The sequence below is a fragment of the Quercus robur genome, chromosome 4, assembly GCF_932294415.1.
Source record: "Quercus robur chromosome 4, dhQueRobu3.1, whole genome shotgun sequence".
NCBI lineage: Eukaryota > Viridiplantae > Streptophyta > Magnoliopsida > Fagales > Fagaceae > Quercus > Quercus robur.
In genome coordinates this window covers 11,588,971-11,613,677 of record NC_065537.1, presented here as the reverse complement: position 1 = coordinate 11,613,677, position 24,707 = coordinate 11,588,971, and the positions used below count along the sequence as shown (strand labels likewise).

At 37.1% G+C, this 24,707-nt stretch overlaps 1 protein-coding gene across 1 annotated transcript; it reads right to left on the bottom strand.

Moving 5' to 3' along the window:
- Positions 1–245: 245 nt before the first annotated feature.
- Positions 246–725, bottom strand: LOC126721368 (uncharacterized). Its single transcript, XM_050424415.1, has one exon. It carries the CDS (start codon positions 723–725, stop codon positions 246–248), a length of 480 nt encoding a protein of 159 aa, XP_050280372.1.
- Positions 726–24,707: the final 23,982 nt, after the last annotated feature.

Here is a 24,707-nt window from a genome sequence, read left to right as displayed (position 1 = left end):
TGTCAATATATTTATAAATAATAAAAAAAACATTTAATAATAAAATATTTTCTCATACGTCACAATGGCACAAGAAAGTGCTCTAGAAGACACAAATATCACAAACATGGCCTTCCCATAAACGCTTTTTTTTCTTTGAGCAAGCCCATAAATATATATCAAAGAGAAAAGAAAAAGTAAAAAGCTGAAAACTTTATGACAATTTCTTCAGACCACTCTCACATATACAACTCACAAGCTCTTCTTCATGTAATTAAAGTTGATAGATACAAACTGACGCTAGCCATTTCGCCTAAGAACGCAGTAGTTTTGGCAATGGGATTGGTCTTGCCAGAATCCGAGAACCCGTCATCGCATGTCCCGTAGTTGGTCTGGGCGGCCGAGATGTAGCTATTCAGGCCATCCAAGTCATGGCTCGGGAGGCTTCCCAAGGCATCTTTGAGGTTGTCAATGGAACCCTCAAAGGCAGTTATGCAGTCATCAATTTCGGGGGACTTGGCCTGCTTTTGAGCCAACATCTTTGCCGCTTTGGTCTCGTAAACCAATTTTTTAATGGACGTAACCAAGGCATCATTAGCGTCAGTCCGATTACGAACAATTGCATTGCAGTAGGGCTTATTTTTAGCATTGTCGCATAGGCCAGCGCCATGAGCGTGGCTAGCGAGGAGGAGGATGGCTATTGCTAAAAAGACATGAGAGAAAAAGGTGTAGTGCTTGAAAGCCATGGTTTTTGTTAGCTTTAATAACAACAAGGCTTTCTCTATTGCTGGGATTCAGTGAAAGAAGTGATTTATGTAATTTTTTTGGTGATTTAAAGAAGTGATTTATGTGATTTATAGAACTTTTCTTGGTAATTTTTTTTTCTTTAGCCATGGGAAATTATTGATTTTTTGTTTTTCTACAGCGAAGTATTTGACTGGAAAGCACCTTAACTTTTTTATTTTTGTATGAATTGAGAGGATAAGAGGGGTTGGTTTGTGAGGTTTACATTAATTAGAGGAAAAAAATTTGTTGTGTATTTTTAGCTTTTTTTAAGGAACAAATTTAAGTGATAAGCTCGACATATTTTGGGTAAAGTAGTTACTCAACATCTACGTGGTTATTAGCACAAGTTAGCTATCTGTGGTGGACTTCAAAATAAGAGGGGATACGGATTTTGATGAGCTTTTTTAAGATTTTACCATCGAAGATCAAATTGTTCTGGAGGGGCATCATCTATTTTTGAACAATATGAGTTGCAACCCTTTTTTTCACTTCTTTTTCTTCTTTATTGACTGTGGATATCTTCAAATAGATGAATATCTTTTTAGAGAAAACTTACACTTGTTTGAATACAAATTTACATGCACCTAATTACATGAAGAAAATGACAAAAAATGATAAATTGAAAATACATAGGACTCTACAAAAACATTAAATTGTAACATATACATCTTCTTGGTTTAAGAATTTAAAACCACTTTGAGGAAGCATAAACTCCAAAGCCCCTGCATGAGTTCCTTTCCTTCTCTTGTCAGAAAGCTTATGATAATTGCTTAAGTTTACACTACTATCTTAGTTTTGATGGGTAATATCACATCAAGTTTATGTTTAATTACTTGTAAATATGTAAATTTGAAAGATTTCACTAAAATATACTCATTACGTGGGACAAAATGGGCTTCTGCCATTTTCAGTCAAATTAATTAGCTTTTTGCCCTTCTTCTCAAACTAAATAGGGAAATGTCCCTCTTTTGAAACTTGACTTTTTCAAAATCGAGTTAAGCCCTATAGTGACGTTTTCAAGGACTTATAGTGACGTTTTTAAGGACCTATAGTGGCGTTTTGTAACTTGATGTCCAGGAAATCGAGTTATAGGCAATAAAGCAATTTTATTGCCTATAACTCGATTTCCTGGACATCAAGTTACAAAACGTCACTATAGGTCCTTAAAAACGTCACTATAGGGCTACATAATTTTTTTTATTTTTTTTTAACTCGATTTTAAGAAAGTCGAGTTTCAAAAGAGGGGCATTTCCCTATTTAGTTTGGAAAGAAGGGCAAAAGGCTAATTAATTTAGCTGAAAAGGGCAGAAGCCCATTTTGTCCCTCATTACGTGTATTTTTCTCTTGTAAGAGATTAAAACTAGTTAGCTACTCAAACAGAAATAAAGCCAAAAGAATCCAAGGGTCAAGATCTGTAAAGGCTTAGTTTTTGAACCATTAAATAATTTAAAAACTTGTGAGTAAAAAAATGAAGAAAGAAATCCGTTCAAACCAAAAAAGGAAAAATCCTAATATGGAATCATCCTACATTGTCTCAGTATTTTTGGCATAAATTCATGCATAGATGTCCTATCAGCCTGATCTTTCAGCGACAGAAAGAAGACTTAAGGATCTAAAACTGTTTAGTTTACCACAAAGTCATAAATAATGGTTTTGGAGGCCAAACGTAGGCTGGAAGCTGTCAGTGAAAAAAACTCCAAAAATTAAGGGATTCACTTCCTATGTATTTAAGGAATTTTCTCATTTCATTTAGAGAAGACTGAAGCTATAGAGGAGGAAAAACCCTAGAACCTTTTTTTTTTTTTTTTTTTTTTTTTTTTTTTTCATATTTTTTGCATTGTTTCTATGGATTTCCTTTGCACAACTATGTGTGTCTAGATAACTAGCTAGGGTTAGAGGTGAAACCAAATACTTTTATTATGTGTTCTTAGGATTATCTATGTGCTTTTCATAGATTATTGAAATTTCAAATTTGAGATTCATTTGCTATTTGGAATCACTGCATGTTAGCAAGTTTTTAAGATTTAATATGATTTTTATATATATCGAATGCTTGAACTCTTTGATTCGATATGAATTGAGAATATATTGAATGCTTAATCTTCCCTGTAACATGTCAATTGAATTATTTGCTCAATCACACATGTTCAGTCTATTTTACATGTAATTTGAGTACTCTATTATTGCATTTTCCAAGTAGTGTTAATCATTCCCCGCGGATTGCCCTCTGACTCGCGAAGATGTTATTACTTGTGAAAAATATGCACTTTGGTTTGCATTATTTTAATCGCAACAAGTTTTTGGTGCCATTGCAGAGAAAAACTTATAAATAACCAAGGGTTAAAAAATTTATATATACATCCCTTGATAAATAAGGTTATTTAAGGGTCTTTTGACCCTCAAAATAAGATTTAAAAAAAAAAAAAAACACACATTCAACCGTGCACAAAAACTGCATACTACAACCACATACATTGAAGTCCAATGTAGTACAACCAAATACTTCAAAAGTCCAATATACTACAACCAAATATATCAAAAGTCCAATGTACTGTAACCAAATACAAAACTGGCCTTCTTACCCGTCATCTGGGGCAGTTTTAACAACTTCATCAGCATCCTTCTTTGTTTGCCATATCAAATCAGCATAAAGAGAAAAGAATTGCTCTTCCACAAAACTCGTCTGCTTTTCCAAAATCTCCACGAACCTATTCACATGTTTTAAGATATCATTAAACTCTATCAGATATTCTTTGTACTCGGTATTCAATTCAAAAGCTTGTACCAAACTCAAACAACCTGTATGAAGACCTTATAACCCCCTCAAAACCAATCATGGTAGAAACTAATCTTTTCCAGCACAAAGGTCTCACCTTAAATATTTCCCAATTTCGAGGGAACTACTTCAAAATATCAAACAAAACCCATAAAAAGCAAGCCAATCTAGGGGAACAATTACTTCTACCTTATAATTCACCTGTTTCCTATTTCCAAATGCAAATGACAAATAAGACATTACGAGCATGGCCTATCCCCCCTGACACTCTGGGAGATGGCAAAGAGCCTTGTCGAGGATTTCCAAGAGGCCATCGTGATGGACTTTCCCCCCAAGCAGCCAATCCATAGGGGCTGGTCGGCACCTCCTCCTGGTTCTTTCAAGGTAAAGGTAGATGGTGCGACATCCACAAGGGGTGCTGGGAACTCAGGAGTTGGTGTGGTCATTTGAGATGAGGAAGGAAGGGTTGTAGCAGCTCTCAGTAAAATGCTGCCCTCGCACTACCTTGCTGAACGGACAGAACTCTTTGCAATGGAACAGGGGGTTCTCTTGGCCCAGGAAATGGAACTCTCCAATGTCATCTTCGAAACAGATGCTCTCTCGGTCATTCAAGCCATCTCCCATGACCTCAGTGGTAGTGAAATGGGACACCTGATACAGGGAATTCAGCTTGCAAAGGCTTCCTTTAATAGTTGCTCCTTTCATCACTTGAAAAGGGACTACAATAGGGTTGCTCATGAGCTTGCCCAGTTTGACAAATGTAATCATGCCAACCAAACTTGGGAAGGGTGTTTCTCCACCCTTTGTAGCTCATCTGATTCAATCAGACCTAGGTTGATCTCTGTGTTTGCTTTTGGCTTCTGTTGTACTCCTTTTCTTGTTTAATGAAACATTTGGTTTTCTCCTAAAAAAAAAAAAGAGACATTCAGTACAAAAGCTAAAAACATTAGAGATCGAAACATGAGAAATATCTTGAAATGTAAACATTAAAAATATATATTTGAAAATCTGATTTAACTTGATTAGCTAGAGCAAGCTGAAATACCAAGGTAAAACCAGATTTATGCCAACATAAAACTAACAAGCAATAAAAATCCTGATTATCAATGGAGGGACTGAAGTAGCGGAGGAAGTGGAGTTGCTAGTATGCTAGTTAAATGAGATTCTCTTGCAACCCTAGGTATCAAATCCAGAAACGCAACTGTACAAAGATAACAATGCAAAACATTGGAAAAAGTTAGAACAAAACCCGAGTCTAAAAATCGAAGGGTAGAACAAAACCATTTAGATTTTTTTATAGGTGAAAACTGTTGGGTTCTAAGACTTAAGGTTTAAATGTATTAGAATTTCAATTTGTAATGTTGGCAAACTATGATCAAAATGTTTTAGTTTTTGTTTTAGACTTACTCAAAGTGTGCTTATGTGTAAAGTTGGAATCGAGTGTTCTGTAAGATTTACTATGTAAATCTACTTGGCTCGATCGATCAAGAATTAGATTCAATCGATTAAAGCTCATGCAGATTGTTTTTTTGCAGAATTTTCCAACTCAGTCCAAGCCCATTTGATGTGTAAGGTTTTATATTTTATCTTAAGTATAAAAGGGAAAACCCAGCCATGTTTTAGGTTGCTCCTTATGCTGTGTGTGCGAATCTTTTGTGAGATCAAGAGATGGTTGCTTTCACACATACTTAGGGTTTCCATGATTCAAGATTATGTTAAGAACTTGGTGATCAATTCAATTGTTGCATTAAGAGCTTAAAGATACACAAACGGGTGTGCTTGTGCTTGCTGTGAATCCAAGAAAAAAGTAATCCGCAGACTTAGAGCTGTCACATTGTCGTGGTAGTAAGTTTTCTATTTGAGATAGTAATAGAATGTTCGTAGTCTAAGTCGCTATTGTATAAACTTCAATTCTTTCAATGGATTCAGTTTTACCTTGAGTATAGCTAAGTCAAATTCTCCTTAAGTTTTTTACCGGTTTGGTTTTCCTGAATTATCATATCGTTGTGTTCTATATTTTCTGCACTTTTCAATGATATTATTTATATGTGTTAACCTAGATCTGCATAATATACCTCAGTTAATCACTTGGCTACATATCTACGTTAATCTAGTTGTGTTTTAAGGAGTCTATAAACAAACAAAAAAAGCCATTTAGAATTTTAGACAGTATAAATACTTCATTGCTTTGGAAGGGTGCAGGAGAAAGCCTAAACAGAAAAATCAATTTTCACTTAACTTCTAGAAACATCTTTATCCACAATTAGTTCTTCACAAACAAATCCTATAATTGTAATGTGACAGTAACTTTACAGATCAATGTCAGTTGCATGGTCATGAAGAAAACACAACTCAATAGTGTAAACTCATCACTATATGAACAAAAAACATCAAAACCAATTTCCCTGCCATCACACTACACCAGAATGGTAGATGTCCAAATCACATTACAATGTAATGATAACAATTAAAACAAACTCCTTGACAACAAATCAGTCCAGCATTTGGGATAACAAGCCATGTTGATCTTTACAACTTTTACGTAAAATTTGAGGGTAAAAAAATTACAACACTCCACAAACCATTAATTGCCATATATCTTTTTTTTTTTTTAAATACATAATCTAAATGCATATGTGTGTGAAACTCCCTCCTAGAAACTTAAACCCTGACCCTTGCCCCCCACACCCCACAAGTACTTATATTTGTGGAGTGACTACCGCACCAAGGGTGTGCAGTGGTATTAATTGCCATATATCTAAATCTAATAAAATAAGCATACCACTCCTAGACAATAGAAAGAAACAAGAGAACCGAAGTAAGAATAAAAATTCTCCAATCAGAAAAAGAAAAAAAAAAAAATCAATACATAAACAGAATAACATGCCATTACCAGTATCAGCACACATGAAAATGAATACACAATTGAAAGAAACAAATCATCATTCCCAACTGCAAGAACTAGTAAAATGCATAACATTAATGAAACCAAGATTTAATCCGAATCAAAGTCAACTCTATGGATCCTAGTGAACTTATCAGGGTTAGCCCAAATAAAATTGGTCACACAAACAAGCAACTCCAATTCCTTCTGTAGCAAATCACATAGCCTCACTATCAAAATTAACAAAACTAGTGGACCCAAAATTCAAGATTGGCAGTCTAAAATACCAGTACCTCCAAATTCATCACATAATTTGCCATTCTCCATAATGCCAAACACATGAGGAAGTTCCAATTTTTTTCAAAAACACAAACATTCACAAATTAATCCAATTCAAACACACCCCACAAGTGACTAGCTTGAGCTGATCTTCATACCTTAGTGATCACTACTAGATTGAGCTGATTGTGAGGTGATATAACTCAACATTTGCATCATCATATTGTCATAATGTGTTCTTTATTGGTTTGAGTAATTGGATCCAACTATTACCATGGTTATTCTCTAGAAAGTTTCATTACCATGGTGAAGTTGTGGTTTCAAAACACATTGGGTCATGTATCACTTACCCATTTAAAAATAAATAAATAATAAAAATTAAAAATAAAAATAAGGAAAAAGAACATAAACTAAAGCCATTAAAATAGGACCTTTATAGCACCATCTCAAAATAGCAAACAGGAAGCTCCCTACCCTCAATAAGCCCAACTTTTCCCTCTACGTCTTTACACACCGTACCAACTACAAAGGAACAGCTTTCCAGGCATTACCACTACTTAACACTTCAAGACCTCCCTCTCTAGTTAGCCACCAAATCCACCAGTGATCTAGTTATACTGCCACAGACACAGTCATAGAGCAAAACAGAAAAGAGAGAAAACAATTCCTAGAGCTGTAGAGTGGACCCAAAATGGCACATAGCATCACTCCAACACATGGAACACCAACAAGTGATAAAATGACCTCTCTTGATCATACTTCCACTATAAGGATATACAACAAAGCTTTAATGAACATAAGAAGGATATGTTCAAGGGAATACCATATCACAAATATTTTTCCGAGGGAAAACATTGCTCTAACTTTGCTGAAGAACCACATGAGATGACCAAACCACGAAATTGTGGCTTTTTATTGGTCTCAAGCTTTTATGTAGTCTTCATCACATCACATCTATTTCTATGAATTGCCATGGCTTGAAGGAGCACATAACTTGCAGGGCATGCAAGGGAAGGGAGGTGTCTATGATATTGATGCCTTGTAGGAACTTGTGTTTATGCAAGGACTGTGATGTGTTAATTAGTGCCCGTCCTGTACGCCAGTTGATGAAAACTGCTAGTGTCCAAGTGTACCTGTCCCAAATTATAAAATATATAACCATGAAAATGAAAAATCAATTATTCTACATCCCTAAAATTGTGAATCATATGTGGGGGAACCAATTATGTTCACATATAGAGTACGTGTGATTTTTCTGTACATACTTCCTTTTGTGTCATAGGTTCAAATTTTTCACTCAATTTTGATAGCCTTAAGTTCCTGACTTAGTCTCGGCCAACACCACTTACGTGTACGGCGAAAAACACTTAGAACAGATTATATAGGGACTCCTACACATAGCACACATACTATGTTTACAAGGAACCCACCCCCAGCCTTTATTACTTAATCTCAAGTACAAAGGAAACCCTTTATAAGCCTGAAGAAATACAAAAAATTCTCTCCAAGGAAAAATGCACTCTGCTTTTGACACCCCCAACAACATTAGGGTTATATACATAGAAATAACTACTGTTGCAGTTATTGTTTGGGTCTTGGACATTCTGCCACTTGTGGTCTGACTTAGAACACCTTCAATTGATTTGTTTTGGTTTGCTCTCCACCCTTTCAGCCCCTACATAGTAGGTCTGAACATCATGAAACTAGGAACTGCTTGAAACTTCTACTGTAAATACTACACATGCACAACCCATGTCTCAGTAGATCATGGGGCTTCTGCAAATCCTCTAGCAGCCCACACAACATGTTTCCCCACATTTTGGGAGGCTTGGCCCATGCCCAAGCCCTCCCCCATCAGCAACACAACCCACACAACATGCCCACATGCAACACGTCAAGTAACTACCATCAACCCAGTAGCATTTGTCCATGCATTAGCCAGCACCCATCAGCCAAATGCCTTGCACACAGCGTTTGATCATCATAGCAGCTTAGTCCTGTCTTGCACACAAGCCACCAAGTCCACACACAAGCAATAAGCTAACAAGCCACCAATGCCATACACCACCAAATAGGGTTAGCACCAACTGCTGCTGCGCATTATAAAAACCAACTCTGCCCACCAGGGCACTCCTCTCCCTAAGCAGTATTGGTAGGCAAGAACTGGTCCTTCAATTCTTTCTTTAAGGTATCCCACGAGTCAGTCTTCCCTCTACCAGCATCTACGTCATTTTCCACATGAGTTCTCTACCATAACTTTGCATCCCCTGAAAGATACATCCTAGTAATAGTCACCTTCTCTTGATCAAGCACTCTAGTAGCCTTGAAATACTGCTCTATGTCCTAAATGAAAATTTCCAAATCCTTGGCACTCCTAGCACCATTAAAGGGCTTTGGTTCAAGCACCTTCACTTTTGTGGCAACTTCCTCCGCCCTAGGAAGATCAAGCATTGCCTTCTTTAACAAGGCAATTTCTATCTCAAGTTGGCTTTGGGTCTCTTTTGTTGCACTGCTCTAGGCATCCAATGCTGCAGCCAACAATGTTCATTCCTTACCACATAAGTTTCTACAGAAAGTACATCCAATCTGTCACACATAGAAAGTTTGTTCTCCCTCTACCCAAACTTCAAGTATGGTCTCTAAGATAGTCAATCTTGCCTTGGTATCTGAAGACATTGTAGCTAGGCTTTGATACCAATTGTCACAAGGTTAAATTTTTCACTCAATTTTCTGCCTATGATGGCCCTTAATTCCTGACTTAGTCTTATCCAACACCACTCACACACACTACAAGAAACACTTAGAATAGATTATACAAGAACTCCCACAGATACAAAACACACTATGTTCTACTACTTTGGTTTGACTTAGGAAACCTTCAACTGATGTTGTCTTGGTTTGCTCTCCACGTTTTTAGCCCCTACACAGCAAGTCTGATAATCTGGAAACTAGTAACTACTTGGTAATTGCTTGTAACTGCCACTGCATATACTACACATGCACAACCCATGTCTCAGCAAATCCTAGGCTTCTGCCTATCCTCCAGTAGTGCACACAACATGTTTCCCCACGTTTTGGAAGGCTTGGCTCATGCATTAGCCATCACCCATCAACCCTCTAGCATTTGTCTATGCATTAGCCATCACCCACTAGCCCAATGCCTTGTACATAGCATTTGATCATCATAGCAGCCCAGCCCTGTCTTGCACACAAGCCATTAAGACCAAACAAGCAATCAGCCAACAAGCCACCAATGTCATGCACCACCAAATAAGGTTAGCACCACCTACTTCTGCCCATCATAAAAACCAACTCTTCCCACTATGGCACTCCTCTGCCATGGCCATGGGGCATCATGTGGAGCAAGGTGCCTCCAAATGCTGCCCCCTCATCGGGCTCATCGATCCAACTCAAGTAGGGAGACCAAGCCTGTCCCCCTGAAAGAGCCCTTAAGAGCATTACTAATCTTGCATGAGGAGCCATCAATGTGTTGAGAAAACATGAAGCCAAGTGATTGGCCTAATGCTGCCCAAGCATCCATATTTCTCTCTCTCTCTCTCTCTCTCTCTCTCTCTCTCTCTCTCTCTCTCTCTCTCTCTCACACACACACACACACACACACACACACACACACACCCTTTTTTTAATGAATATACAAGGTAAGGCTGAGAGTTTGTTGCTCTGACAATGATTGGCTTTATTCCACCTATATTAGGACAGAGTTTACCTTTAATTGTTTGGAGGAAAATCATTCATAACATATTGGGCAAAAGATTTCTCTATGGGGGCTTTATTTATAAGCATTGGTAATGCTGAAGGCTTATAAATAAAGCCCCAGCAGAATTTTAGTTCCTAATTATAGGTGGTTGGGTGGGTGAAGGACCCCAAACTAGTTTGGCAAGCTCTTAAGCTACTAAACACTGCCACCACCACCAGTATGATTACAACAAAAAAACTATATATATGGCTTCAAGTACATTTTTCCAGCACTATTTAAATACGCTTTTGGCATCCTATTTCCCATCAAGTAGACCCAAATGCAAAGTATGTGGAACTCTAGTGCAACTAAAAAACAAACTATTTCTAAAGGCAGTCAATAATGCGCAAACTTGAGGTCACTATTTTATACAATTAGGATAAAATTAAGATCCCCATCATTGCAACAGAGTACATGCACTTGATCAGCTATACAGATGTATGTGATACTATATGATTGTTGCCATGGTTACAATCATAAGTGCATATTGGCCTTTGATTCTTGTCCTTGGATTCAAATCTAGCAACGTTATAAGCCTAGAAGAGGTTGAACTTGAGAAAAATCTGGATGGTGGAGCTAGTCTAGGTTTCAGGGTTTGCCAAATAATATTTAAAAATGTATTATTAAGCAAGTAGGCCTATTCACTTTTTTTTTTTTTTTTTTTTTTTTTTTTTTTTTTTTTCATGATAGTTTTAGAATATGTTCAGTGAGAGCAGCAATCTAGAAACTATTGAATTGTACCTCATGGAAAATTTTAATTTACTAAAGTGAAAATATGGAAAATTAAGTGGCCTCTCTAAAGCCTTTGTTAAGTTCATAAAATAATCCACTGAGAATTACTGCTAATTTGTATGTTCCTAATTGCCAAAGTGGATTTTCAAAAACCAAAAGTGGAGCATGGATATGATGTATACACGGTTTCTGCATAAATTAGCGTAAGGCCTAAGAATGAGGAATCAACATTCTTATCATAGAAATAACCAGCTAAATACAACCAGCTCTTGCATAGAAAGAATTCAATACAGACCATCCTCAATACAACCAGCTATCAAAGAAACAAGAAGTTTAGAGTCAAGAGAGGTATTGAAATTTTTTCATAATTAACCTCCACAAGGTGATTACAAATGATTACCCAAAAAAATTAAAATGATTAAACTAGTAGAGTTACCTGCCAAAAAAAAAAAAAACTACAATCGCAATTGCAACAATATAAGTACTTATACGTAGTGCTTCAAAAAACGCAGGAAATTTGTGAAATGTTAAATCGTATAATCAAACACAACAAAATCTCCTAGATATAAACTGTTAGGTTCTAAGGATTAGGAAATAATGTATTAGAACTTTGACTTGTAATGTTGGCAAACCATGATCAAAACAGCTTTTAGTCTTGTTTAGACCTGCTCAAAGTGTATGCGTTTTATGTAAAGTTGGAATCAAGTTATTGCAGAATTTATTATGCAATTCTGTCTGGCTCGATCGATCGAAACTTGAGCAGAACGTTTTTCTGTAGAATTTTCCAACTCAGCCCAAGCCCGTTTGACGGGTAGGGTTTTATGTTTTGTCTTAAGTATAAAAGAGAAAACCCTAGCCATGTTTTTAGAGATGCTCTAGATGCTGTGTGTGTGAATCTTTTGTGAGATCAGAGGTGAATACCTTCGCACATACTTAGGGTTTCCAAAATTTAAGATTATGTCAAGAACTTGGTGATCATTCAGTTGCTACATTTAAGAGCTTAAAGATACACATGCTATTGTGCTTGTACTTGCTGGAAATTCAAGAAAGAAGTAATTTATGGACTTGGAGCTGTCATGTGGCCGTAGTAGTAAGTTTCCTACTCGAGCTAGCAATAGGATGTTAGTAGTCTAAGTCGCTATTGTGTAAACTTCAATTCTTTTATAGTGTATTCGATTTTGTCTTCAGGATAGCTAAGTTAAATCCTCCCCAAATTTTTTATCAGTTTGGTTTTCCTAGGTCATCATATTTTTGTGTTCTTTATTTTTCGCACTTTACATTAATATGATATATGTGTGTTAACTTAGATTTGTTAATTTACCTAAGTTAATCACTTGGCTAAATAACTAAAATAATCTAGTTGTGCCTTCAGGATAGCTAGGTTAAATCCTCCCCAAATTTTTTACCAGTTTGGTTTTCCTAGGTCATCATATTTTTGTGTTCTTTATTTTTCGCACTTTACATTGATATGATATATGTGTGTTAACTTAGATTTGCTAATTTACCTAAGTTAATCACTTGGCTAAATAACTAAGTTAATCTGGTTGTGTTTTAAGGGCTCTAAAAACAAACATAAATAAACACAATGTCATCATGATAAATGACATCTAAAGCATACTCTTAATAGTATTCCATCACTTGAAGTCTGTCCTTCACTTGATACTAAGTTATAGGTAAATGACTTGCAGAGATCAGGAAAGAATTTGTAAACTGTACCAGCGACAGCATGTGCTCTTATGTGAATTTTTCAACAATTACAAATAATAGTTACCATCCAAAAAAAAAAAAAAAAAAAAAAAAAGGAATACAAACAATAGTTCAGGTTTTCAGTAATCCTAGGAATCGTACAATATTTTGATTCTTCTTATAGATACACTGTGGTTGCTTAGTCCAAACACTAGTAGGAGTCATCTGAGGTGAAGTAGTTTACTAATTCAAGAGTGAAAAAGCAGAAAAACGAAACTTGTAAGGCATAGTTGTAAAGAAGAAATGCAATCAAAGAACTACTGTAATCTCCTAATATCAGGACCACCAAAAAAAAAAAAAAAAAGATTAAAGGTCGTACCAACCTGACTAAGGTCATAAAAAACATAGTTTCTTTACCATTTTATAGACTCTATAATACGGCCGACATCTGAAGTGAAAAAAAATTATAAAACATGATATACTAATTGAATGTACTAACAAAACTCTATCATCACATACAATTATGGACTCTGCCAATTGAAGGTTGAATAATTTAGAGAGTGCATACCTCCTCAATGCTGCATAAACTTCAAAAAGTTCAGTGATACATGCGCTAATTGTTTCACACCTCATAAGAATTTACCTCAACAAGATCACACTGTGATACAAAAGCAATAGGTACAAAAAAATTCGATGTATATTAAAAAAATAAATAAATAGAGAGATAACAATACATAAAAGTATCAAAAGCATAAACCAATGGAGTTACGCGCCCAAAAAAAAAAAAAAAACCCGCAATCGCAATCACAACAGTATAAGTACATATAGGTAGTGCTTCAAAAAATGTAGTAAATTTATAAAATATAAAATTCTAATAAACAAACTAAGCAAAATCTCCTAGATTTAAACCAAGTTTGGATGATCTAGTTAAATAATTATTTGAATTTCGTATTGAATTAAAAAAATGGAGCAGAAGTTATAGGCAATCATCCAAAAGAATATGAAATTCCTGAAAGATCAAATAGTATAAACCAGCACAGTAAAATCTTCCAAAAATAAGATGAGTGTTTAAACGAAGCTTGAAGGAGCAAATTAAATCACACACCAAAAGCCTATATTCACCAAAATTGAACCCCAAATCACACACCAAAATCAAACCCTAATTTCCACATTCAATCAATAAGAACAAATACACAACAAAAGCAATGCACAATATTCAAACAATACAATTGCATTGCATAAATGCCATCAAAAGATTCACCGGAGGAAATAACAGAGGATACTACAATTCTCATCGGTGTTGCTGACCTAGCTCTTTGGAATATTTCTAACTCCGATTAGAGATTCCAGCACACCAAAAATTTTGTTGTGAGAGAGAGAGAGAGAGAGAGAGAGAGGAATCAAATGAAAAAGAAATTTACAAATTAAGAGAGGAAGAGCCTAAATTGTTAGGACATATGTGATTCAATGTTAGGAACATATGTCAATATTTTATGTAATTGCCTAATCCTTTGACAAAACGCACTTTACTTGTAATTGGGTATATCTAGGATGAGTTTAATACTTCAAGGAACAAGGTTTCAAGTTCAAGTGTTAAAGCCATGCAAGTCTATCCTAGAAACAAGTGAAGAAGTGTTGGATTTTAAAACTTAACAGCTAGCATCTATCGAGGTTTAAAAGCTATTTCAGCTTGTGGCTCGACAGCTAGCTTGATAGATGGCTATCTATCGAGGTTTATGAAACTCAGTTTTTCAGAGCTATTTTTCATTCAATCTGTGAGTATGTGTTTAGGTCTTCTTTTCTCACAACCCTAAACATATATAAGAATTATTTTAAGGGTCGTCAAAGGTTGCATAGTTGCACGAGTGTGAAGTAAAGTTGTGTTCATGCAAATTGTAACCGGAGATAGAACTTGCCCTAGACCATCTTTCTCTTAAAGAAGCTAAAAGTTAAATAAGTGTATGAAACACCTTGAACGTTTAGACCCCAAATTTACAAATTACCAATTCAAACTTAATATCAAACAATTAATGTGCGGAAAATGAACATAAGCTTAATACAAAATTGATAAACAATCTAAACCAAATAAAATCACATTCACAGTAGAAATTAAATGGAAAAGATTAAGGGAAGAGAGATGCAAACACAAGGACAACACTCGATGTGTTATCGAAGAGAAAACCGAAACCCTCAGCGTAAAACCTCTCCGCCGCCCTCCAAGCAATAAACAATCCATTAAAGAATGTAATTGGGATACATGAACAGCAGAAGACCCTCCAAGCCTAATCTACCCAATGTACCTAAACCCTCCAAGCTCCTACTCCAACGAGGTTACACCGAACCTATTTCTTCTTTAGCTTGCCGAATTCCACTACTTGACCATAGCATCTACCAATATAAAATTGTTCCCTTTTTAACTGCTTCCTAAACACCAAATGGCCTCCTCACAGATATGGGTATGGTGAGAAAAGGTTTCGATAATGTACCTCTCTAGGATTTGACAATGGAGAGAAAGAGAGTAGAGGAATTTGAAGAGTCTCTATATGAAGATTGTGGATGAATTAATCTTATTTTTCTCTAGGGTTTTTCTCTCAAAATTCTCTCTGGAAGCTCTCTAAATATCGTGGGTATAAGGGTATATATATAGTAGGATGAGAAGGAATGTGAAAAGTTAGTTTTTCCCAAATAGGGTGTTCTAGCGACTTGACCTCGCGACTGGGTTAAGTCGCGAGTTCAAGCCGAGAGCTAACGACCTAGCCAGTCTGAGACTTTTGTCCTATAGTGTAACAGCTGGCGCGACTCTTCAGCTTCTGGCATGCTTGACACGTGTGCAGCTTTCTGGCAGCTTGCAAGTCGCGAGTCCATGCTTCTTTGCATAATCTTGAACATTTCTTCATACTTTCTCATACACTACCCTTACATGATTCCCACATAAATACAGGGTTACCAATTGCTAAAATACAAGCAAATTTGGTATGGAATAAATCCAACAAGATGGTTGATAAAATTTAACCTTACAATCTCCTCCTTTGCCTATTCCGTAACAAAACCCTAAAAAAAAAACTCTAGACTTAATATGTGAGTTGGGAATAGTTGAACAAAACTCACTCATACCTAACTCTAGAATCTGATAAGCTCTTGAATCATATGAACAAGTAATTGTTGAAACACAACAACACAATTTGATTATTGTATGCAGAAAACTTATAAGGCATATGAGGCAAGCACAATGTGATCAAGCAAAATGGAATAAGAAATAAACCATGGCTTGACCAAACAGGCAATCACTATAAAATAGTGACCACAATGCTCATTCACACTTGGAATGAATATTCGGACATACAAGTTAATAAACTCAATGCAAATCACTTGCATGCCCAACACTCAGCCAATGCACAATACTTAAAGTATATGCATCTAGGAACAAAATCCTACTAGGGCACAAGAGTGAGAATACTTAAAGAAAATGCATAACATTTAGCTAGAAGTATTATAGCAATAGAACATAAAGGCTGCATAGCAGGGTACAAACCATAAAAGCCTACAAAAGTATGGAAACAAACCCTAAAAGCTTACAAAAGCAACATGGGCACAAACTACCATAAACATCCTGAATAACAACTTTAAACATTGACAAACCAAAGTAACATGAGTTGTATTAAAATAGATCCATGAGTTTAAAACCAAAACAATAAACTATAATAAACATAAAGTAAAACCAAAGCATAAACAGCTCCCCCTTAAACTGACACTCCCCCTCAAGAGCTATCCCTCAAAAGTTCTCTCCCTTTTTGACCTGAATGGCCAAAGGGTCACTGCTAGGTGCTGCAGCTATCAAACTTGGCTAAAAGCATGTTGAGTTGATCCTGAAGAGCTGCCATACTATCAGTATGCTCATTTTGGATCTCTCTGAGTCCATCAATCCTCTCCAGAATGATTTGGAATACATCAGGTGGTACCTTTGATGAGGTTGAAGCTCTACTCCTCTAGTCTCGACTTCTGGGTGTTGAAGCTTGTCCTATAGTCACTGTCTCAGTCTCCATTTGGTCACCCTCATCTTGATCACCTACCTCTTCATCACCTGGAAGACGAACTTGAATCCTGATGATGGTTAGCTTGTTGATAGCTGAAGGTGTAGGCATGGGACTGATATCTTGAGGGATTTCAACACATTTTGCTTTGAAAAGCCTCATAAGAAGGCTAGGAAAGATCAGCTTAGGCCTAGAGGTGGTTTTAGGCTCATCTACAATAGTGTCAAAGATGTGAGAGCTGATGTCAATGAAGGTTTTCTCCTTAAGTTCCATGAGGAAGATAGCTCTGGCATTGTTGATTGTAGTCAGCTTCCTCACAGGATACAAATTGAACATCATGATGGTGGTTAAGCACCTCATGTCAGCTGGAAATGCGGTAGTGTTGAGGCATCTCCCTTCTCGTTGTCCACCAATATGCGAGTTTGGACAGTTTCTATAGAAAGCATCCTGTCTTTGTAGTTGATGAAGTCAGAGTCCTCTAATCCTTCAAGCCCTAACACCTCATCAATATTATAGGCATCTATGGTGAATTCCTTTCTTCTAACCCAACAACTCAACTCATCCTCCCTTATCATAGCATTTGCATAGAATTCTCTAATTAAAGGCTTACAGACAGCAAGCAGGTCATTCAATAATTTATCCCATCCTCTACCCTTAAAGCAACTTGGAATGAAGGAGTCCCTCAAATCCCCTAAGTCAACAAATCTTTCCTGAATGATGGTACCCCTCAAGAAAGAATCCCTATATCTATCAAAGCGTTGAACCAACCTAAATAGGTTATGGTCCATTTTCAACCTTTTGTTAGCTTTCTTAGCAGGAGTCTTCTTCTTTGTAGGAGAAGGTGTCATCTGTGAACAAGCAGAAAAGACCACAATACAGAGCACAATAGAGGGACACTCAAAACATTAGTCACACGTTATTGTCAAAAATATAACATCAAAGCACTCAATCAGGACACAGTTCAGAGACAGGTGTAGGATGAGAAAGTTCAAAGCAGTGAGGAATAGAACAACCTATTTACACAACAACTCAAACACAAACATTCTAGGTCACAATTCCAAACAAAAAATGTATCACCACTACTCAGATGAATTGAAACAAGGAATACCACATTCAAAAAATATGTCTATGAGACATATCTAAATGATTATGATATGACTAAACCAACATAGAGCAAACAGTATCCTCAAGACAATAGCAGCATTCATAAGAACAAGAAACTACAGCAACAAGCAGAAAAGACATTATAACCCAACAAATAGAACTTAACCAAACTGAAACAAAAATGCTCAAAAACAGAGTAATTCACAAAAACAATATCATATGACAATGTGACCAATAAATATGGGTATGAGATTTACCATACAACATAGATCAGATAATAAACTCTAATATTGAAATGGAACATGAAAGTACCCATAATTAGCAACCTAGCCCAAACAAGATCAAGCAAGCCCAAACACCCAAACTCATCAAACATGAACCCATCCCATAGTTGAAACTACAGATATCACAAAACTCAGTAACGAAACACCAATCCAAGGAAAACAAAGCTCAAAACATGAAATATGTAGTGAGAGAGAGAAAACCCATACCTTTTTTCTTGAAGATTTGAAAGAGAAGTGAAGCAAAATGCAAGTTCGTTTGAGAGAGACATAGTGAGTTTGAGAGTTTTCAGAAAAGAAGAAGATGAACAATCAGAAATGTTTGAGGGAAAATTGAAAAGGTTTAAAAATTGACCAAGTTTACCCAAAACACGTGATTTTCGCGACTGAGACAAGTCGCATGCAAGTCGCTAGGACCAGCCGCCAGAACACTAAAAAGAAAACTTTGAAAAAAATTTCTATGTTTTTTTTGTGACTAGAAGTTCCACTAGCGAGAAAGTCGCAAACTGAGCCGCGAAAATCTCTGTGTACCCCTTGCGACTGGACCTTCCACCCGCAAACAAGTCACCAACCTGAGCTGTGAAAAGCATGAAAATCAAATTTTTGAAAAATATTCTAAGTCTTTTTCGCGAATGAAGCATTTACCCGCCAAGGAGTCCCCAATGAGTCACGAAAAATCTCTGTGATAGACTTGCAACTGGGGCTTGCGACTGGGGCATGCGACTGGTTCTACCCGCGACTGAGTCACCTGAACAGGGCAAAACAATTTTTAAAATTTTTGGACCATTTTGCAAAAATAAAGTATTTTCCAAAAACAACTAAAATACTCAAAAATCTTTTTGTCATAGATCAACAAATATAGAGCATGTGAAAACACATTTAATCAAGTACAATCACACAAATGAATATGACATTCATTGAACATAAACATGTGTGTTGTGTGTGAATATCGAAGATGAGATAGTCCTTAGTCTAATGTGAAGCTTCAATAATCAATTCAATCAAGACATACATAAGTAGCACTAGATAATGTGATCTATCTCAATTATAGAAATATGCATATATGACCTCCCACAAAGGCTTGAGTATAATAAGTTTAAAGCTTTTCATTTGGCTCCATGTTTGACATATCATTGATCGATTTGAATCAACATGTCTTGAAAGTTCAAAAACGTGTACAAAAACACTTTTGAACGTTTAGACCCCCAAAAACCAACTTAACCAACACAAGCAATATGTCAAACAACAAGTGTGCGGAAACTTAACATATGCTATAATATGAAATTGGTTAAACAACTATCTAAGCCATAACAAAATAAACCACAGCAGATAATGTAAAGGCAGAGATAGAGAGGAAGGAAGATGCAAACACAAAGATAACACCCGATGTGTTATCAAAGAGGAAACCGAAGACCTCGGCGAAAAACCTCTCCGCCGCCCTCCAAGCGGTAATCAATCCACTAGAAAATACAGTTGGGATACAAGGACAGCAATAGACCCTCCAAGCCTAATCTACCCAGTGCACCTAAGCCCTCCAAGCTTCTTGCTCCAACGAGGTTGCGCCGAACCTTTTTCTTTTCTAGCTTTCCGGATTCCGCTACTACACCGTAGCATCAACCAATGAAGATTGGCTCCTTCCTAACTGCTTCCCAGAACTCCAAACGACTGTCTCACAGAGATGATGATGGTGAGAACCAGGTTTGGTATAATGCCTCTCAAGGATTTGACAATGGAGAGGAAGAGAGTGAGGGAATTTGATGAGACTCTAAGGTAGGGATTGTGTGTGAAACAATCTTGTTTTTTTTTTAGGGTTTCTCTCTGAAAATTCTCTCTGGAAGCTCTCTTTCAATCGTGAGTTAAAAGGGTATTTATACTGGAGTGAAGAGGAATGTGAAACGTCAGGTTTTTCCAAAACAGGGGTGGCTCGCGACTTGACCTCGCGGCTTGACCAAGTCGCGAGATCCAGTCGCGAGTTAACCGTATGGCCAGTTGTCCTGTTTTGTCCTGTAGTGCTCCAGCTAGCATGACTGTTCATCTTCCAGCATGCTTGGCACGTGTGCAGCTTCTGGCGGCTTGCAGCCGCGAGTCCACCCGCGAGTCCCAGCCGCGACACTCTGTTTTCTTGCACACTCTTGAGCAATCTTCACTCTATCTCACTCACTACCCTTACAACAATCCCACCTAAATACAGGGTTACTAAATGCTGAATTACAAGCAAATTTGGCACGGAATAAAGCCAATTAGATGGTTGAATAAATTCAACCTTACAATCTCCCCCTTTGGCTATTCCGTGACAAAACCCTAAAACAGACTCTAGACTTAACATGTGAGTTGGGAACAGTTGAACAAAACTCACTCACACCTAACTCTAGAAGCTGTGAAGCACTTGAATCATATGAACATAAAGTCCTGAAACACAACAAAACACCATGATCATTGTAAGCAGAAAATTATAAATGCATATGAAACAGGCAATGTGAGATCAAGCAAAGATGGAGTTAATAAACAAACCATGGCTTGATCAACCAAGTGAACACCACAAGGTAGTGATCACAGTGCTCATTCACACTTGGAATGAACACAAGGACATACAAGTTAACAAGCACAAGGCAAGACACTTGTATGCTCAACACTCAACCAATGCATAGCACACATGGCATATGCATCTAGGAACAATCCTACAAGGGCACAAGAGTGACAGTACATAAACCAAAATGCAGAACATTTAGATTAAAGTACTGATTTCAACATAGCATAAAGGCTGCACTTAAGCAAGGTACATACCATAAAGCCTACAAACTATGCATAAAACATTAACCCTAAAAGCTTACAAAAGCACATGGGTACAAACCAACAAAATACCTGAATAACAGTTTTACAAAACACAACATATCAACTTAAAGAGAAGAAAGAAACAAAAAAAAAAAAAAAATTAAAGACACTCCCCCTTAGATAGTGACACTCCCCCTTAGGGTAATATCCTCCCCCTCTGATTATGCCTATCACTCCCCCTTTTTGTCATGGAATAGGCTAGTCATCCTCTTCTAGCTTCCTCTGAATTTGATCCAATTGAGTTTGAAGAGAAGTAAACTTCATATCCCAGCGGTTGCTTTGATGGTGTAGAGAAGTAGTGAGTCCAGACATCTTGGTATTCAACTCGTAGACAGAGGAGACAATGCGATCAAGTTTCTCATCGAGGGAGAGAGTGCTGAACTGAGAGTCATTGTGAGATGCAGAAGATTCTGGTTTGGCTCTCTTCCGACTATGTCCAACACTTGCATTGTATGTACGCATGTTGATTGGACTTGGTTTGGGAATAGGAGACTCATCAGCCGTTGGATAAATTCCCTTGAGCTTCAAGATCCGTGAAATGAGACTGCAGAAAGGAATGCATATCCGAGACTCACTTCGAAGAACCGTTTTGCGCAGAACATGAAAGATATGAGCACAAATGTCGATTTCTTCATCAGAGATTAGATCATGAAGAAACAAAGCACGTCCGAGATTTATATACCCAGTACTTGATAAAGGGTACAAATTGTGAAACATCACAATTGTAAGCACTCGCAGTTTCGGAGAAAGGGAGGAAACACTGATGGATTTGCCATTTGGTGAGAACTCCAAGTCTTGACCAAGACTTTGTTTGAGAAGCTCCTCATCAGGACATAGATCATCATAGACCGGTGAATGACGAAAAATGGGTCTGTTGATGTGAAGAATTTCCGCTAGGTATGTAGGAGAGACAGAAAAGCTCCTTTGCCGAACCCAGCACTTAAGTTCATCTCCTTCCACAATTGCGTTAGCATAAAATTCTTTAACCAACTCTTCATACACGATATCCGGATCAGAGAGAAGGTAATTCCAATCCTTGTGAGGAAAACATATCGGAATGTCAGTGTTATGAAGTGAGGGCAGATCCACAGCTCTCTCTAGTAATGGTGTGGCATGAAGAAAAAAATTCTCATATGACTGATAGGCTAAATATGATCTGAACTTATTGGGATCGAATCGCTGTGATGAAGAGCGAGTCACTTTCGGGAGAGGTGTGTCTTCATCAACATCAATTACGGGTTCCTTCCCTTTGGAAGAACCTCCTTTCACAGCAGCCTTTTTGAATGGAGACATGACCAGTCTGTATTATAAACAAGGGAAATGACAGAACACAATCCAACAGACTATATCAGCAGTGGGTTAGTGAAAATTTAGGAACAATGAAGAAACCCTAACAGCTGGATGAGTAAGGTCAGAAAGTAGCAATGAGGGACACCAAAGGCCCAAATTAGAACTACACAGTATAGAGAGATCAAATATAACCACATAATCAGCTGAAAAAGGACCAAAATCAACATCACATCAACAAGATACCACACAGGATCAAAGTGAAACATGATAACAACAGCAGATCAGACAAAGATAGCTAACCCTAGCTAAGCACAGGATAAAGAACACAACCGCCAACATGAATAAGCTCAAACACAGAAACATAAGCACTCAAGCGAAGCTAGAACAAAGAATAATAGTTGATCTAAAAACCCATCACAAAATCACAAACAAATGTGAAATAGCCAGAGGGAAAACCAAAAGAACAAGTAAAATAGAGTGCAGGACAGAAAACCATACCTGTTAGGCGACGATTTTGAGCTGAAAAGAGACAAGTAAGGGAGATCGAAAATGGAGGCACGGTGATACAGGGTAAGAGCAAATGAGAAAGACAATGAACAGTCACAAAAAGATCGAGGGAAAAATGAAAAGTTTAAAAACTGCCCCTGTTTATCCAAAACACGCGATTTTCGCGACTGGAACGAGTCGCCAAAAAGTCGCCAGAGTAAGCCGCCAAAACACTAAAGAACAAAAAATTTAAAAATTTACTAAGTGTTTTTCGCGACTGGAAGGTCTACCCGCGAGTGAGTCGCGAGCTGAGCCGCGAAAATCTCTGAGTGAACCTCGCGACTGGACCTTCAACTCGCGAACAAGTCGCCAAAAATGACCAGCGAAGATGCGACTGAGTCTCGCGACTTGACATACCCGCGACTGAGCCACCAAAATAGGACAAAACAGGATTTTTGAAATTTTCAGAATTTTCAAATAAAAATACTTTCCAAAAACACCTAAAACACTCAAAAATCTTTTTGTGCTTGAATTAACAAAGATTGAGCATGTGAAAACACATTTTATCAAGTACAATCACACAAATGAATATGGCATTTATTGAACATAAACTTGTGTGTTGTGTGTGGATATCATCAATGAGATAGTCCTTTGTCTAATGTGAAGCTTCAATGATCAATTCAACCAAGGCATACACAATTAGCACTAGATCATGTGACCAATCTTAATTATAGAAATGTGAATATATGACCTCCCACACATCTTGATAACATAACTTGGAGCTTTTCATTTGACTCCACTATCAATCATAACATTTGATCTTTTTGATCTATTGAGGCAATCATCTCTCATTGTGAGAGGGATAGATAACATTTTTCTTTGAAGAACAGGCCTTTGGCCTTTTTGAATGAAATTTCACTTTTAATATAAGGTCGCTTACCCTTTTTCCTAGTCAAATACTAGAATGTGCGACAGGCTTTTGCAGCTCAATATCTCTTTTCATTTGGAGATTTACATTTGGTGAGCTCTTTTTAGCAAAACATAAATAAAAAGTGGGAAGATATATAGACACAAGTCTATGCATGTCTCAAGATCAACATAACCATTCACTAATCATTCATGACAAGGTTGAAAATCTATTTACAACAATCACATAGATTTCAAGATTTTTCCCACAGTGATATGAGTGCATGAAAACAAGCAATGCTCGAAAATGCACAAAGCCATTAGCACAAAGGTACAAGGCAAAACAAGTTTTGAGACAAAACTCAACAAAGTCAATCAAGCTTTTTGATTTTCTAATTTTTTATGTGATTTTTGGATTTTTGACACAAGAAACAAAAATGATTGAATAAACACAAAAATAACCAGCAGTATACACAAAAGAACAAACAAACAAGAAACATGTTGCAAAAAAAATGTGTGCCCCAACACAGACAGATTCATCAAATTATAAAAAAAAGTGAAGCACACAACACACAAGAGAGTCAAGGAATTGTACCGACACCAATGGTCTTACGGAGTGATTCAAACCGTGGACCATCGAGAGGCTTGGTGAAGATATCCGCCTTTTGATTGTCGGTGTGTATGAACTCAAGACACACAACTCTTTCCTCTACCAAATCCCGAATGAAATGGTAACGTATCTCTATGTGTTTGGATTTTGAATGCTGAACAGGATTTTTGGAAAGATTGATGGCACTGGTGTTGTCACAGAAGACACACATCGTTTCTTGAGGAATTCCATAGTCATGAAGTAATTTCTTCATCCAAAGAAGCTGAGTGCAGCAACTTCCAGCAGCGA

Bases quoted from the DNA above. Each gene is read 5' to 3' on its own strand.
- LOC126721368 (XM_050424415.1), bottom strand. From the start codon at position 725: ATGGCTTTCAAGCACTACACCTTTTTCTCTCATGTCTTTTTAGCAATA.